Source organism: Fundulus heteroclitus, chromosome 24 (genome assembly GCF_011125445.2).
Source record: "Fundulus heteroclitus isolate FHET01 chromosome 24, MU-UCD_Fhet_4.1, whole genome shotgun sequence".
Lineage (NCBI taxonomy): Eukaryota > Metazoa > Chordata > Actinopteri > Cyprinodontiformes > Fundulidae > Fundulus > Fundulus heteroclitus.
The window spans coordinates 19,989,331-20,007,737 of NC_046384.1; the positions used below are offsets into that span (position 1 = coordinate 19,989,331).

An 18,407-nucleotide genomic window follows, 5' to 3' on the forward strand; every position below is an offset into this window, starting at 1 on the left:
TGACACAACAGACTGTCCTTCTTTAGGAAGGCGGGGTCCCTGTACCAAGATGGCGGCTGCTTTAACACATGGACCCAGTGAAGAGCAGCATTAAAGGTGCCATCTGCCTGTTTAAAGGTTGAAACTCATGCTGCCATGTTTTTGGAGCTGCTGTAAAATGTTTGTTTCCGAAGTGAAGGGCCTTCTGGAAACGGAGAACTTTAGAACAAATTAGTATTGCAGAAACGTTTAGGTAATTCAGTTAAACATATTAATAAAACTAATGTATAGATACGTTACACTTAGAGTGATATAGTTCAAGTGTGTGTTTTAGTCAATTTTGATGAAGATGGCTGGCAGCTCATAAAAACCTCACATTTCAGCTTGAAAAGAGAAGATCAGAGAATAAAAACGGCCTTTTCATTATGAGCCAGCAAAACTGTTCTCGCCCTCACAACCATCTGCATTCCCGTTCGTTATCGCCGGCATATGTCTCCGTCCACCTTCGCTGAATCTGCTAATGGAAGAACCACAGCTATTATTCACGCTGTAGCACTTTTTATAACCTTTCTCTTTGAAGAACGGCTCCTTTAAACTGTTGCACGCGTTCGCTGAAACTTTTGCTTCTCCCTTCGACGGCTTCCCGGCCTACTTAGGTTCTAATGAAGTCTTGTTCCTCTGGAGAACTGAAACGCGTCTCTCATCCTCATTACCGCTTAAATATCGGAGCTCATAATACGATTCGGCAAAATTGCCTTATCCAATGGTCATTTAAAGCTGCCGTTTACCTGAACACAGCGGCCGCATTTAGCAAATACACAGAAAGCGCAGGGCTTCTGCACGGGAAATGTTTGCTGTGCAAGGTCAGCGGCCTTTTCCAGCAGAGGAACCGATAGGACACTTACCTTCAAACAAAGCAATCTGACCCCGAGTTCCAACCAAGCCCAAATAACACCACGTGACTCTGCTGCCAATGTGCAAAGGGTGTCTACCTGTACCCACCTGACAAACTGTCACAGCAACAACCCCCCCCCCGTTCCAGAAGCTGCGCGTCAACCAGCCGGACCGCGGAGCTGACGGCGACCTGGACCCGTCTGGTTTTCAGTCCTGGATTAGGAAAGACATCAGGTCTGAACATTCCTGGTTTGCATCTTAGAATTAATCTCCTGGAGGTTAAGCTTCGGAACGTCCCGAAGCGGGTTTTGTCAACATGCCGGCGGGATCTGTACGACTGCAAAGCATAAAAAAACTGGGACAGGACAACCACAGCTATGAAGTTTCAGGCGAAGGTAATGTACCATTTCATTTGGTTGGTGGACGGTTTGACATCGAAAGAATATTGATCAAGTTATAATGAGTGGGGAAAAGGAGGTTTAGATAGAAGTTAAATAGAATGTTAGAGATAGCAGTTTGAACCACTAATTTAAAACGCCTTTCCTCTGTTTGTGTTGCAGAGCCAGCTGGGTCCTACATGTAAGTACAGCATTATAGATATGGACAAATTATTATCTGCTCAATAGAAATGATTAACTCTTTTACACATTCTTAACAATGCATCAATTATGGGGTTTCAATCCATGAAACATCTGCAAATACCAAAAATCCAATTACCACGCGACTAGCGCTTTGCCAAAGGACTTATGCTCACTTTTCTACATTTTGTGACATTATACCCACAAACCTGAATGTACAGTCTTCTATTAACACTTTATAGTATTGATAGACGACACAAAGTAGTGCCAAACTAACATGAAAAGAAAAAGACATGTGGTTTAAAATGTTTTAAAATAAAATAAAATCTGAAAAGTGTGGAATGTGTAGTGATTCGACCCCTTTTAGTCTGACACCCCTAAAAATTCAGCAGGTATTAAATAAATACCGTCAGAAGTCCCCCCAAAAGTCCACCTAAACTCACGGGTCGAGTTTAGGTGGATGATAGTAGCTTTGGAGGAGCTGCAGAGATCCACAGCTTGGGTGGGATAATCTATTGGGAGGACAACTGTATCCTTAACAAATCAACCAGAAATGCTCCCAATCCAATAGATATACGCTCATCCGTATAAGCTGCCGTGGCCGAGAGTTGAACTCTCTCTACCCATTTAGCATTGTCGTGTTTGAGAGTCCAGTAATGAGCTGTAAACATCCCTCTGCCGTTTAGATTAAATATGTTAAAATGTAGTTTCTGTTTCAAGAGTCTTTTTTTTTTATTACTGCAGAAGTCTACAATAGAAACGCCACATCTTTCAGGCAAAAAAAACCTGGGGTGAGCACAACTGGAGGCGGTCAATTCTTAACCGCTTCAAAAGAGTTGAGGCCAGGACAGAGGTTGCCCTCCCAGCAGGACGACAACCTTGAATATGCAGCCAGAAAACAAAACTAGAATTTAGTCTTCAGGTGTACAAAAATTGTAGAAACGTACACCCAAAACACTTGCAGCAGTAATACAGCAAAAGGTGGTTAGGCCAGTGCAGTGTGACGACTCAGTGTGGCCAAATACAAATGCATTTTAAACTTTTTACGCTTTTTACACTTTTATATGCACCAATATTCAATTCAATTCAATTTTATTTATATAGCGCCAAATCATGAAACATGTCATCTCAAGGCACTTTACAAAGTCAAGTTCAATCATATTATACAGATTGGGTCAGATTATACAGATTGGTCAAAAATGTCCTATATAAGGAAACCAGTTGATTGCATCAAAGTCCCGACAAGCAGCATTCACTCCTGGAGAAGCGTAGAGCTACAGGGAGAGTCGTCTGCATTGTCCATGGCTTTACAGCAATCCCTCATACTGAGCAAGCATGAAGCGACAGTGGGAAGAAAAACTCCCCATTAGCGGGAAGGAAAACCTCCGGCAGAACCGGGCTCAGTATGAACGGTCATCTGCCTCGACCGACTGGGGTTACAGAAGACAGAGCAGAGACACAACAAGAGAGACAAAAAAGCACAGAAGCACACATTGATCCAGTAATCTGTTCTACATTAGATGGTAATAGCGGGTGAGCCGTCTTCTCTGGATGATGTCACAGTTAACAGAACGCCAGACCAGGTGTACCTACTATGAAGATAAAAGAGAGAGAACATAAAGTTAAAGCAGAAATGACACACATAATGCATAATTGAACAACAGTAGTTCTCTATATAGTGAGAAAAATAGATCCTGATATCCTCCAGTAGCCTAAGCCTATAGCAGTAAAACTATAAAGGTAGCTCAGGGTAACATGAGCCACTCTAGTTATAGGTTTTGTCAAAAAGGAAGGTTTTAAGATTAGTCTTAAAAGTAGACAGGGTGTCTGCCTCACGGACCAAAATTGGGAGTTGGTTCCAGAGGAGAGGAGCCTGATAGCTAAAGGATCTGCCTCCCATTCTACTTTTAGAGACTCTAGAGAGTCTGAGAGCGAAGTGCTCTGTTAACAGATATGTGTTAATCTATTACGTGAAATCCCTATAAAATACATTGTTTCAGCTATTATTTATTTTAATTTCTCTTCTCCACTATATCACTGCTAAGGCTGACAAAAATTTTGTTAGCGTCTCTGTTAACAGAAATATAGCTTTCTGCTACTTATTAACGTCGAAGAAAGCCCAAACCACCTGATATAAGGAGCAGATAAACTTTTTTTTTGTCATTTTTTACTTTAGAAAAAAAATAAGATTTTTAATAGAATCTATTTAACATTTTTAGCTAAAGGAAAGGCTAACAGAATATCATTTTTGAACTATGGCTATCAACAGCTCCTCCCCAATACTCTTACTTTATTACGAGTACTTTATTATGAGTACTTTATTAGGTACACATTGGGTTCTGAACCCCTTTTGCCTTCAGAACTGTCTTGACTCTCCATGGTATTATGGAGGCCACTTGCGTTAGTGAACACACTGCCATGCTTAAAGAACCCATGTGAGATGATTTAAACTCTGTGATGTGACGCATTATTGTGCTGGAAGTAGCTACTAGCAAATAGTTACGTAGTCACAAAGGGGCGGACACGATTAGCGACAACACTTGGATAGGCTGTGGTGAATAAATGAGGCCTTTGGGATCATCAAACCACGGCATCAGCCAGAACTGTCGCTATAAGGTTGGATGGCACCATGCTGTCATATTGTGTACACCAAATTCTGACCCGTCATCTAAACGTTGCAGCGGAAATGACGTGTTTCCTGTTTGTAAGCTGACAGTAGCGGCAACCTAAGAAGTCCTCTGCTGCCGTTTCCCCCATCTGCTTCAAGGTTAAACGTGTTGTGCATTCAGAGTTGCTGTTCAGCATTCCTCAGTTGTAACGATTGGTTTTTTTGAGCAGTGGCTGCCTTTGAATCATCTTCGGCAGTCTTCCTGTTTTCTTCTGGCAGCAGTACACAACTGCTACTCACCAGAGGCTTTTTTCTGACCATCCTCTTTTAAACCACAGAGATGGTTGAGTGCGAAAATTTTTGACTTTAAACTTAATCGCATCTAGATGCACAGACGCATTAAGATGCTGCCACTTGATTGGCTGTTTTGGTATTTGAGTTGTAGACGCCGATAATAAAGTGGAACCCGAATGTAGCTTTTGCTAGCTTCTCCCTAATAGATTGCTAGCTTATTACTTTTTTTTAATTCCCATCACATGCAGGATTAACTGGATTACTCAGCTTTGTTAGAAAACGGTTTGTTCTGGTCTTTTTGTTAAACATATAGGCTCTCTGAATTTGTATATTTGAGGCTGTTGGGGGTGCTCAGACTGAAACTCATCACTTGCACAATAAACGAGTTTTCTGTTGCTTTAATCCGTGTGGAAAAAAAATGGAGTTGGCTAAGAATAGGGACTATTTTACATTCTTTGTGGGGAACCGTGTTGTGATTTCCTGCATTTTGATTGGCCGTGAGGTTGGTGTGTGTTTGTGTGTGTGTGTGTGTGTGTGGGGGGGGGGGGGTTGCTCACCCAGGGCCCCATTCATCCAAGAACCACCCCTGTCTCAAAGTGTAGTGACTGTTTTTACCACTTGCATCAGGTGTAACATTGTTGAAAACCTTGCTCAAACCTGAAACCTTACAATTCTTTTCAGAATACTAAAATGTTAAAAGAAAATCTATTTGCCTTTTTCTTTTTCTGGGAGACTTTAACTGTTTGCATATAATTACAGAGAACAGAGGGGTATTCTCTCTACATTTTTGTATTAAGTCCTCATTGTGCCATAATTACAAAAGGATTACCTGGGGGCAGCATCTCACTATTCTGCTATGTTCCATGCAGGTCCATGACTAATCCGAAGAACAAGGAGAAGTGAGTGGCAAATGGCAGTGGATGTTCTGAATATATAATTGCATTCACCTTGTAAAATAAAATGGCTAACCCCCCCCACCCCGGTTCCTTCAAACAGGGATCAAGAAAATAAAGAGCAACCAGCAATTAGAGTTGGCTTCTTCCAGCTGGTAAAAAAATATATAAATATATTTAATTTCCTTTTTAAGCTCCCTCCTTGTGAGATTCCTCCTTCTAATACAACCGTGCTCCCGAAATCTGCCGCCCAGTTCCGCTTTTCCACCTGCAAGGATGTGGCGATGATGGTGGTGGGCAGCCTGTGCGCGGTGCTGCACGGCTCGGCCCAGCCCCTCATGCTGCTGGTGTTCGGCCTGCTCACCGACACCTTCATCGAGTACGACATCGAGCTCAACGAGCTGAGTGACGACCGCAAGGAGTGCGTGAACAACACCATCCAGTGGAAGAGGAACTACACCGTAGTGCAAGACCCGACTCAGCCCCTGAACCAGTCGGACCTGGCCTTTATTATCAACTCCACGCTGGAGATGTTCACCCCGCTGGGAAACAGGTCATGTGGGTAAGTGGGCTAGAAAGATGGACGAGGCAGGCTACTACTGTGAAGATGGGATTTAATAACACCCAGATATGCCTTCAGGTTTCTGATGTGTTTTTATTAACTGCCTGGTTGCTGATTTTCAGGCTTCTCGACATCGAACATGAAATGACCATGTTTGCCTTCTATTACGTTGGGATTGGAGCGTCTGTGTTCCTGCTTGGATACCTGCAGGTTAGTCTCGAAGTCTCACATCATACCATCAGTTTCATCATTTAATCCCTGAATTAAACCCAGAAGTCACCTTGAAAGGATTCGATCCACTCAATCATTAAACCTTTTGAAAGACACCAATAGGCCAGTCCTTACCCTGCCGAATTTGTTTATTTGTTTAACCGACAGCTGCAAAAGGGGAGTTCAAGGCGCAATCTAATGTAAAATAAAATTTGGGGATACATAAAAACATAATTTGGGGATACATAAAAAGCAATACATCTCATCAAGATGAAATTAGGAAACGGGGACAGTTATGGTTTCATTTATTTTTTACATATTTGTTAATATTTAAACAACAAAAATCAAACGTGAAACCTAGGAATGTGCCTCTCCACACTTTTAGTATATCCTAAGATTAATAACATGAATAAATCGATGGTGTTATTAATAGAAAACTAGAACTGTGTCTCTGGGCTGGGGCAAAGTGGTGGGGGTGGGAGTGGACAAGCTGATTAATCCAGGTGTGTCTGGCTGGTTACTGAGGTCAGACACACCTGGATTAATCAGTCTGATGAATAATGAAAGGCAGGAAACAAAGGAGCTGCTGAGGTTTGCTTTGGGTAGTCAGCATGACTGGAAAAGTGCCGTATAAGTTCAGTCCATTTACCATTTATGAAGTTGTGAGGTGAAATGTGGCCAAAGTCAAGTTTTTAGCTCCTTCCATGGTTCAACTTTTCACCCCACCTTTGACTCTGACTCAAATGCGCCACCTAATGGTAGCAGCTGTGCCGCACTTACCTATTACCTTAAAAGGATTTGATGTATCAAGCAACAGCAACATATTTTCCAAAAACAATCTACCTGAAATAAAATAGAAAATATTTGATTCAGCCCTGATAGATTTACTGCAGCTGATTAATGTGCAACATTCATGCCTCCTTTTGGGGGAAAGTAGACAATAAGATTTATTATCCATTTACCATTTACCATTTACCATCGGGTTCAATACAATTTAGGTTTATTCTGGCCAATAAAAAGCACAAAATAGGATAAGATTTTTACAATTTGGATGCTTGGTTATCACGGCAAACAAGGTGGTAAAGAAGGTACTAAAGTTGGTAAAGTTCTATATAAAATTGTTGAAATATTTGAACTAAAGTTAAGTGGACAAATAACTCCAACAAGAGGACCACAGTATTAGCAAATATTGAAAAACCTTATTGAAGTAATTTCTTATTACTTTCCTAATTTATTGACATGTTTTTGTGTAAGCAGTATATTAGATATAAACTGTGCTTCATTTGTAACCCAGTAAAAATTACTCTTTGTTTTTAGAAAAACAAAAAAAAAACATTAGCTACCCCCTTCGAAAAGACAATGGTGATCTAATTTTAATGTATGAACTGGGCTTGCTTTTTTCCCCCCTGAACAATAAGGAATAGAGGACCAGCTGATTATTTAAATATGTTGTTATATATGGCCAGATACGAACCTCGCTCCTCTTGCTCGGAGTGTTTTAAGTGCATTAAGCAGCACATTACTAAGAAGGTCCACACTGAACTATAAATGTATGAGGTATTTTAAATTTAATTTAGGCGATAACTCTCAATGTAAAGAAGCTGGATTTACAGTTTTATACATTTTGTAATTTTCACATTTTGTCACATTGCAACTACAAGCCTCAGTGTATTTTATCATAATTTTATGCACTACAATACATATTAATGCACAAGGCAGAAGTAAAACGGGACACTGTTTTCCAGCTATTTTGCGCATATAAAATGTAAAAAGTGTGGCTTGCCCTGACTTTTACCTTGCAGAACCAACTTTTGGTACAATTGCAGAGCCTGTTGCACTCATTTCCACGGTAAATGCTGTGCCATAATCTTAAGCCTTCATCTACAGAACTATGCAATCAGACATTACCCTGAGAAATTAGAGTGCGTCAATAGGTATTACCGGTATTATGATTGTAATTAGCAACCGAGCACAAACTTCCCAGCAGGGGGCGATATATACCCTCACAGCTTTTGGAAAGAAGCTGTTTTTGACCAGGTTCCCCATCACTGCTGAAGGAAAGCTCCTCACAGCATGAAACTGCCACCTCCGTGTTTTACCATGGGGATTTTTAGAGCGCTGCAGTGGATTTTTTTTTTCTTCTTTTTTGTGGCCACACATGGCAATTTAATAAACAAAAATTTCAGTTTTGATCTCAATGGTTCGGGGCACCTTCTTGTGGCAAGCTGCAACCGGGACTCCTTGTGGCTTTATTTTATTTTATTTTATTTTAACAATGGCTTCCTAACAACGCTTCCATAAAGTCCAGATCTGTGGATCTATTCTGCTAAGACTTTGACTTCTGAATTTAATTGGTTACACTGGATTTTATTCAGGTGTACCAGAGTAAGCAGGGCTAAATCAATATGCATGCCACGCTGTATGTGCACACCTCTTTTAAACAGATTAATGCACAATGTGTGTAGTTTTTCCCATAACAATATGAACTTACACTTGATAACACCCCGCTGCCCTGCTTTGCTTTTTCAGCTAAACATAACCAAATTAAGTGTGACCTTCTTCTTCCCACTGACAGATCTCTATGTGGGTGACAGCCGCTGCCAGGCAGATTCAGCTCATCAGGAAAATGTACTTCAGCAAAGTGATGAGGATGGAGATCGGCTGGTTCGACTGCACCTCTGTGGGCGAGCTCAACACTCGCATGTCGGAGTGAGTTAGGAGCGGGGCGACATTGTTTCGGGCCGCACGCCTCCGAGTCTGACTTGCAAGCGCTCTTGTGTCTGTCTTGCAGTGACATCAACAAGATCAACGACGCCATTGCGGATCAGGTGGCCATATTTGTCCAGCGCTTCACCACGTTTGTGTGTGGCTTCTGCGTCGGGTTCGTGAAAGGGTGGAAGCTGACGCTGGTCATCGTCGCCGTCAGCCCCCTGATTGGGGTCGGAGCGGGCCTCATGGCTCTGGTGAGAACAAACAAATCCGCAAACTGCAGGTTTTTTTTTTATAGGTCCTTTCTCAAGTTGAAAATCGATCAATTATTTGCGCCTAAAGGAGTTGCTACACTTTATTGAAGCGTTACAGCTTAGATTACGGTGTAGGATTCAAAAGAGCCATGATCTGGAGGAGGGACAATGCCTTATATGGCATTTACAAAATAATTAAAGCTTTCGTTTGAATTTACAGATAAAAACCTAAAGAATGTGGCATGGATTCAAATTTAGTCCCCTTTACTCTAAGCTCTAAATAAAATCCTTTGCAACCAACTGACTTAAGATGTCACCTAAAAAGCAGAGTCCCTTTGATTACCTCAATCTCAGTATAAATTCAGCGTTTCTGTACAGGCCTGGTGTTTCTGAGAGCGTGTACAAACGGCGAGTTAACTTTAAAGCTGAGTTAGTTTGTAAGACAACATCCCCAAACTTTGAACATCTCGCAGAGCTCTGTTCTTTCCATCATCTGACCATGGCAAGAGTATGGCGCTAATTAAACTAACAGGCCTGGCAAGGGTAGCGTTAATTAGAGAAGCAGCCAATAGGCCCATGTTAGCTCTGTTAAAGTCCAGATCTAATTAGAATTAAAATCCGTGGCAAGGCTTTTAAAAAAATTAATATTCTCTCATTTTCTTCGTCGGATCTGACTGAGCTGGATAAAATTAGATTTGTAAAGCTGGTAGAGACATGCCCAAAGAGATTTGCAGCTGTAAAGAGAGTTCTATAAAGTACAGTACAGTCCAAGAGGAAGCTGAAAACAAATGCTCAAACTTTTTTAGGTTTTTACTTGTAGATGTATCTTTTACTTCCACGTCACACTTAAAATACCAGTAACATACAAAGAAATGTGTGGTTGCAATGCAGCAATATATGTGTATATATGTATATCTGTATATATGTATATCTATATATCTATATCTATCTATCTATCTATCTATATATATATATATATATATACATACATACATATATATATATACATACATACATACATACATACATACATAAATACATACATAGCATATATATATATATATATATACATACATACTACAGAACTACTATATATATATAGTACTATATATATATAATATCATATACATATCAATATGTATTATACATAGATTATTATATATTATCTATATATATAATATACATATACATATAGTCATATATACATATGATATATTATATATATATATATATATACACATATAACATAGGTATTATATACATCGATATAGAACACATATACATATGTATAATACATATATATATATATACACATATACATATGTATATATACATATATACATATATATACACATATACATATGTATATATACATATATACTTATATATACACATTACATGTGTATGATATATATGAATGTATTGTGTATATATGATGATTAACAAAGATTTATATAAAACCTAGTAAAATATGAGAAAAACTAAAGATGTTGTAGCTTCTAGCCTCATTTTATTACAGTCTATAAGAAAAATGAAGCATGTCCAAACAACTATATGTTAGTCGCTGCATGAAAATTAACAGATGTAGATTCTCTTTGTTTCCGACTCCTGCGGTTTACCTCGTATCATATCTTTGACGTGCGCTCGGCCCCGCTTCGGTCAACTTGGCATCTGTTTCCTACGTGCAGTTCGTGGCCAAACTGACTGGGATGGAGCTGCAGGCCTATGCAACAGCTGGCGCTGTGGCTGATGAGGTCCTTTCTTCCATCAGGACTGTGGCTGCGTTTGGAGGGGAGCAAAAGGAAGTGGACAGGTACGGGTTATGCAAGAGGGCCCGTTTAAAGCGAGAACGGTTTATACCTTCCCATACAAGTTAAATTGAGCTTCAGTCGTTTTTCCAAAGGTATGACAAGAACTTGATCTCGGCCCAGCGGTGGGGCATCAGGAAGGGAATGATCATGGGTTTCTTCACCGGATACATGTGGCTGATCATCTTTCTGTGCTACGCTCTGGCCTTCTGGTACGGCTCGACTCTTGTCATAGACACCGAGGAGTACACGCCAGGAACGCTGCTGCAGGTATTGCTTGTAACTGAACATGCAACGCAGCTCTGTCATTTTTCCCTCTTTTTCAAGTCGAGCTTTTGTTGATACCTGCATAAAATGTAGAGAAAAAAAACCCCCCAGTAAAACGTATTGTTGTTATTTCAGGTGTTTTTCGGGGTGCTGATTGCAGCCATGAATTTAGGACAGGCCTCCCCGTGTCTGGAGGCCTTTGCAGCTGGCCGAGGGGCGGCTACCATAATATTTGAGACTATTGACAGGGTAATAATGCTTCATCCGATAGATTTTCCCACTGAAGCTCAGTGCATCTTGGTTTTAGGCGGCGACTTATCATAAACTCTTTACTCCCTGACTTTGTCTCTCTCTAGGAGCCGGAGATTGACTGTTTGTCAGAGGCGGGATACAAGCTGGACCGAGTCAAAGGAGATATCGAATTCCACAATGTGACCTTCTACTATCCATCCAGACCAGAGGTTAAGGTAAAGTTCTCAATGGAGAACTGCTGCCTAGGTTTTAGGTCACCGCTTTTAAAATTCTGCCCCAATAACTGTCTCCTATCAGATCCTGGACCAGCTCACGGTTGCGGTGAAGTCAGGTGAGACCACCGCCTTCGTGGGGCCAAGCGGGGCGGGCAAGAGCTCGGCCATTCAGCTCATCCAGCGCTTCTACGACCCCAAAGAAGGCATGGTAGGGAGCCGGGCTCAGAATATCCCACTAACGGCGAACTGCTTCCTCCATCATTGCTCCTATCGCTTCTCCCCCACACACTCCTCCCTTCTTTTCAGGTTTCAGAAATAAACCACCCCCTCAGGGGGACAGAGGTACCTGATAATCTCTTTCATTATTCAGCTGATGGTTCCTAACAGCCTAATTTCTCACTTTTTTCAGGAATTAGCAGGTCCTCACTCCCCCCCCCCCCCCTTCTTTCAGCCTTTCAGGAAAGACATATTGCTTTCTGAAGGTTGTCCAAAAGACTGACAACCTTTTCTTTTCAAACCACCATTGTCGCGGGGAGAGAAAAAAAAAAAGGGGAACATTTGTGTGGCGCACTGCTTTAATAGCATCATCCATCAAGTTTAGCGTCGGCTCCCGCTCACGGTGCCCTCTGTCTCAGGTGACGCTGGACGGTCATGACATCAGAGGCCTGAACATTCAGTGGCTGCGCTCCCTGATTGGCATCGTGGAGCAGGAACCCGTGCTGTTCGCCACCACCATCGCGGAGAACATCCGCTACGGCCGACCCGGGGTCTCCATGGACGACATCGTCTCTGCCGCAAAGGAGGCCAACGCGTACAACTTCATTATGGACCTCCCACAGGTGGGCACTGGCGGAGAGAAGGACAGCGAGGAACGTGTGTTTTAGGATCCGATACGGGGCTGTTGAAGAGTTTTAGCAACCTTACAGATTTCTTCTGTATGCTGTTACAACTTTTATGTTTCGGATCAAACAGAACACGAACAAGTAAGAGATGCTAACTAGTTGTGCCACCGCTGGTAGTAACAGCTGCTATAAACTCACTCTGTTCTGGCCCACTCTTCTTTGCAGAATTGTTGAAATTGAGGGTGGGTTTTTCAATATGGAGAGCCTCTTTACGGTTGGACTGAGGCATCTCAGCTGGATTTAAGTTAGAACTTTAACTAGGCCAATCCTGTTTTTTTTTAAAGGTGTACTTGCTGGTGTGCTCTGGGTCATTGGCTAATGTGAAACATGAAAACACAAACAAATGTTTCACAAAAACAGCATTTTTTTAAATTTACTTGTTATTTTTGCGTATTTGTATTTCAATCCGAAACACTAAAGTAACAATAAAAAAAAAAAAAAGAAGCAAAAACAAAAATGTATGCAAGGTCGAGGGATGCTTCGTTATAGCGCTTAGTGTTTAAAACACAGGTGTCAAACTCAAGGCCCGCGGGCCAAATCCGGCCCGTCAAGGTAAATTATCCGGCCCTCGAGAGCCAAAAAAAAAAGGCGTATATCATTTTAAAGTGTACAAAGTGGCTAAAACTGTGCCTTCTGTAAGTGTAACTCACCCCAATATCAACTTTTTTTGCAGATAAACTGTATAAACTGGGCCTAAGGGTGCTACTTTTATGTTACTGTGCATTTTTTATACTACTGTGTGTACTGGAATGAAATTATGAAATGAAAAGTATCGTCTCTACACATGCAAGCGGCCCTTTTAATGACTTCATGATGCCAAAGTGGCCCCATATAGAAATTAGTTTGACACCCCTGGTTTAAAAAGTCTAATTTTCGCTTCTCCTGCAGAAATTTGACACGTTGGTCGGGGAAGGCGGGGGCCAGATGAGCGGCGGGCAGAAACAGAGGATAGCCATCGCTCGCGCTTTGGTCAGGAACCCACGCATCCTGCTGCTGGACATGGCGACTTCTGCTCTGGACAACGAGAGTGAAGCCACTGTTCAGGAAGCTCTGGATAAAGTACGTCAGACTTGTGCTAACGCGTGTGTTCACGCAAAAATAACGCGGTTACAGTCGTGAAAAAAAAAAAAATGAAACATTTTGGGGCTTTACTTTCAGGTACGCATGGGACGCACCACCATCTCCATCGCTCACCGGCTGTCCACCATAAAGAACGCAGACATAATTGTTGGCTTCGAGCACGGCCGGGCGGTGGAGAGGGGCAAACACAACGAGCTGTTGGAGAGGAAGGGGGTGTACTTCACTCTTGTCACCCTGCAAAGCCAGGGAGACAAGGCTTTGAATGAGAAAGCCCGGGAAAGTAAGCTTTGCATTTTAAGTAATTCCATCGCATTTCTTTATCAGGCGTGCCATTAAACACAGCGGCAAAATACTGAGAGTTTCTCTTTCTTTTCTGGGATTTTGTGGCACTATCACTGCAAAAAGGGAACTAAAAGTAAGTAAAATATTCTTGAAATGAGTATGTTTTTATTTGATCTGAGCAGCTAGATAAGACTATTTGCCAATGAGATGAGTATTTTTACCCCTAAAGTAAGATAATTAGATAAACCGCACTTGAAATAAGATGATGGAGATGAATTGTTCTTATTTTAAGTGCAAAAATCTCATTCGATTGGCAAATAGTCTTATTTACCTGCTCAAATCAAGGACAAATACACAAACTTCAGGAAGATGTTACTTACTTTGAGTTCCCTTAGTGGATAATTTTTTTTCTAAAGTAGGCTGACAGGAAAGGGGGTTTGAGAGAGAGAGAGAGGAGGGGGGGGGGGGGGGGGGGGGACATGCGGCTAAGGACCTCAGGCCAGAACCGAACCCGGGTCAGCCGCATCGAGGACTAAGGCCTCCGTACATGGGTCGTGCTCAGTACCCCTTTGCCATTAGGGCACGCCCCTTTCAAGGCCAAAACCTTCCAGATCAGTTGAGGCAAAAACTTGAAAGTGTTTGGCATGAAAAGGCCAGGAATACATTTTTAAAGTCTTTCAAAGGTAACCGTGAGTTGGGACCTTGATAGACTGAGCAATCCAGGACAGGACGTGCTCGTCTGTTTGCAAATCTGCAGCATTCGTCTTAGTGTGTTTCATGTTCTGTGGCCTTTTGGAGCAGCGGAAACAGAAAGCATGCAAATTATTCAAAAAAAGTAAAATAAAAATCTCAGTTGCTCAAATGTTGGGACCTTTGGTGGAAAATGTCCTATTGGTGTCAGAGTAACCCAAACACTCACATATAAGTCAGGACCCAAGATTTTCCAGCTAAACTTCACCCAATTCAATTCAATTTTGTTTATATAGCGCCAATTCAGAGCACACGTCATCTCAAGGCCCTTTACAAAGTTAAATTCAATCAAATTATACTGATCGGTCAAAAAGTTTCCTATCCTAGGAAACAGCAGATTGAATCAAGTCTCTCCAAGCAGCATTCACTCCTCCTGAAAGAGCGTAGAGCCACAGCGGACAGTCGTCTGCATTGTCTATGGCTTTGCAGCAATCCCTCATACTGAGCATGCATGAAGTGACAGTGGAGAGGAAAACTCGCCTTTAACAGGGAGGGAAAACCTCCACCAGAACCGGGCTCAGTGTGAACGGTCATCTGCCTTTACCAATTGGGGGTTAGAGAAAACAGAGCAGAGACACAAAAAAGGACAGAAGCTCACATTGATCCAGGAATCATTTCTATGTTATATGGTAATGGCAGAATATCTGCCTTCACTGGATGAGGTTAGAGCTAATAGAATGCCAGACCAGGTGCCCAAAGCACCACTCTCCACCAGTTGACTTTGCAGCGTCCCAAATTCCCCTTAGACTGCACCCTCACTTGCTCATTGTTGGCACAGAGTGGTTTTAAAACTGCAGCATTAGAAAAGCGTGTCAGGGTTTCCCAAACAGAGAGATGAAGGGAACCAGAGCTTAGTTTTGGGATGAACCTCGGGGGGTTGAGGGACTCTGCCTCAGTCTTTCATTGTGGATGAAGTAGTGATCGGGTTTGGTCCCTGGCAGCATCACCGCAGCCTCCAGCATCCCCAGGACCTCTCCTATGTGCTCTGCCTCTTCTCCCAGTTCCCCCACATGAAGATGGCTGCTCCTCGTCACAGGACACCATGGAGAACACATTCAACTGGTCTCCATCCCACACTGGATAGTAAAAACAAGGCACTGCACACAGTACTAGACGGTCACCCTTGAGGGGCCACAGTTCCTTAAATAAAAATGCACATATTTACACATACTAGGTACAACTACTTGTACATTATACAAACGTACAAAGGCTCCATAAAGTCAGCATTCAATAAAGATGTCAACACACATCCAATTAGGAATACAAAGTAAAAGCGTCATAAGATCTAAACAGCCCAGAGCCTCATTCGTTCAGAAATTCAACCAGTCAAGCGTGATCTTTCTTCACAAGCTTTTTCTCCTTCAGCTTCAGGTCCTGTGCTCCTCAAAACAATCCAGAACACTCAGTTTGTGATTTTATTATCCAAGAAGGTCATCTTTCAGAGATACCGAATGTCATTGGCCACCTGTTGCTTCGCTCTGTCGTTTCTTTTATCCCCCGCTCCCTGCGCCGCTCTAGTGTTTGGGAGGGAGGGCCGAAAAAGCCTTTTCTTGCAACGGCTGTTTTTTTTTTTAAAGCTGCCGTACAAACGCGATGTTGACAGTAGAGGACCACGTTTCTGCTTTCTAAACCCGGTGAGGTTTTTACTACAGCACAAACTGTTGAAGTTACGGTAGTCCGCTTAAGGAAATGTGCTGAACATTACACGTTCTGTGTTGGAGGGCTAACGGCCCCATTAGTGACCCTAAGGGCCCCATTAGTGCGATTGTTCTGACTACAACTCTTCAGCTGGATACTTCCATCCCGTGTTCAGAACTGCAGAAAGACTTTTTTTTATTATAACAGGGAAAATGTCTTAAGGAAACAAAAGAAACCCAGTTGCCTTCTATTTAAGCACAAACGATCCTCATGTCCCATGAGAATGAGAATCTACACCAATGTATCTTTGTTCTAGTGACCGACCTATAAAACAAGCAGATTATTGTCTTTTTGACTCTTTTCTCTGTGTTCATTGGCAGTCGTTGTTTTCAGGACTCACCCCTACACAACTAAATGCTTCTACTCTTCATTTCAGTGTTTATAATGGTATTGCTAATCAGAGTAGCATTTATCAAACAGGACTTTCCTTTTTCCTGTGTTTTATTAGTGGCTGAGGGGGAAGAGCAGGAGCCACAGAGGTTAAATCTATCCAGAGCGGGCAGCTATCGCGCCAGTTTGAGGTATGGTCCGAACACTTTTCTTGATTAATCGATCTTTCGCCCACTTTGGGCACACGTTCATTTCCTCAGAATCCGAATGTGCATCTTAATAGGATTGCTCCAGCTGTCTTTTTATAGCGGAAATTGACTGCGCTACAGGAATCACTGGCACCATAATTTAGCTAATTAGCTTTTTACATTTTCTTCGACATTTAGAGTGTCTAGCTGACGCTATCATCCAGAGCCGCTTTAAATAATGCGGCGAGAGGCTTAAAGGTTCCCGTTAATAAGTTCAATTATGCCAACAATGCTCAGTGGTTAAATTCCATGTAAAGTGTTTAAGCAAACAACAAGTATGGAGTTATAGAAGCCAACTTCTTTTAACAGAGCCTCGATCCGCCAGCGCTCCCGATCGCAGCTCTCCAACCTGATCCCAGAATCCTCAGTTCCCATCGCTGGAGATTTGGGCCCCAGAGCCTACTCTATGTCTCATGAAGATAAATATAAGGTGTGTTGCATCGTGTCTGCACCATATTTGGTGCCTCGTTTAACCGTTTTCCCCTATCCACACTTAAAAAGCTAGCTCAGTTAGCCTTTTATTACGTATTTATGTGCACCTTCAGAAAGCCGCGCCAGTGGAGGAGGAGGAGGAGGAACTCGTGGAACCTGCTCCAGTTGCCAGGATTCTGAAATACAACTTACCGGAGTGGCCCTACATGCTGTTTGGATCTCTCGGGGCTGCAGTAAACGGAGGAGTTAACCCAGTTTACTCGCTGCTGTTCAGCCAGATCTTGGCGGTATGATCCGAGGAAAGAAACCAACAAAGTCTAGACAGTTTGTTTTCTTCACGTAGCACCACAGCAATCAGAGATTTATTTATTGAACGTCTTTACTGGTTAAAAACACAGATTTCAGAATGTTTTGGATCTTATGCAATAGACCAGCACAAAGTAGTTGGAAATCTAAAAAATTTGCTGTTCATTTACTATAAACCCCTTTTACTATGATACCATTAAGTGCAACAACTGCCTTTAGAGGTCATGTAACTAGTAAATGCACTGCAAAAACAGAACTAAAATAAGTTAAACTTTTCTTGAAATGAGTGTATTTTTACTTTATTTGAGCGGGTGAGTAAGATAATCTGCCAATGGAATAAGAGTTTTGCACTTGAAATAGGAAGAACTCATCTCCATCAACTTATTTCAAGTGCATTATACCTTATTATCTTATTCTAGGGGTAAAATTACTGTTTCCATTGGCAAATAATCTAATTTACCTGCTCAAAACAAGGACAAATACAGTAATTTCTAGAAAAGTTTACTTATTTTTAGTTCTGTTTTTGCAGTGTGGGGTTTATTCTCAGTATAAATGCAGCTGTCCTCTAACAAATATCTGATCATGAAACTAAAACTAAACTTCGAAGCTTCACGGTGATGCTGGCAGCATCATGCTGTGGGGTTGTTTCACTGTAAAAATGGAATTAAGTGTAAGTACAATTTTCTTGAAATTAATGTATTTGTCTTTGATTTGAGCAGGTAAATAAAATGAGTATGAGTATCTAAAATAAGATAATTAGAAATACTGCACTTGAAATAAGATGATGGAGATGAGTTGTTCCTATTTTAAGTACAAAAATCTTATTCCATTGGCAGATCATGTTATTGACCTGCTC

General features: G+C 41.7%; 1 protein-coding gene across 1 annotated transcript in view; it reads left to right on the plus strand.

Annotated features, from left to right (window-relative positions):
• Window positions 1-992: 992 nt before the first annotated feature.
• abcb11b (ATP-binding cassette, sub-family B (MDR/TAP), member 11b) overlaps window positions 993-18,407 on the plus strand; it is a 28,937-nt gene continuing 11,522 nt past the window's right edge. Inside the window, exons 1-19 of the mRNA XM_036128211.1 lie at window positions 993-1,268; window positions 1,434-1,452; window positions 5,223-5,252; window positions 5,350-5,401; window positions 5,501-5,808; window positions 5,931-6,018; window positions 8,594-8,727; window positions 8,810-8,981; window positions 10,670-10,794; window positions 10,885-11,059; window positions 11,192-11,305; window positions 11,413-11,523; window positions 11,606-11,731; window positions 12,159-12,362; window positions 13,314-13,484; window positions 13,584-13,785; window positions 16,684-16,756; window positions 17,123-17,243; window positions 17,359-17,532. Of these exons, the coding sequence (XP_035984104.1) occupies window positions 1,190-1,268; window positions 1,434-1,452; window positions 5,223-5,252; window positions 5,350-5,401; window positions 5,501-5,808; window positions 5,931-6,018; window positions 8,594-8,727; window positions 8,810-8,981; window positions 10,670-10,794; window positions 10,885-11,059; window positions 11,192-11,305; window positions 11,413-11,523; window positions 11,606-11,731; window positions 12,159-12,362; window positions 13,314-13,484; window positions 13,584-13,785; window positions 16,684-16,756; window positions 17,123-17,243; window positions 17,359-17,532 (2,478 nt within the window). The 5' untranslated portion in view covers window positions 993-1,189. The remainder of the gene's footprint in view (window positions 1,269-1,433; window positions 1,453-5,222; window positions 5,253-5,349; window positions 5,402-5,500; window positions 5,809-5,930; window positions 6,019-8,593; window positions 8,728-8,809; window positions 8,982-10,669; window positions 10,795-10,884; window positions 11,060-11,191; window positions 11,306-11,412; window positions 11,524-11,605; window positions 11,732-12,158; window positions 12,363-13,313; window positions 13,485-13,583; window positions 13,786-16,683; window positions 16,757-17,122; window positions 17,244-17,358; window positions 17,533-18,407) is intronic.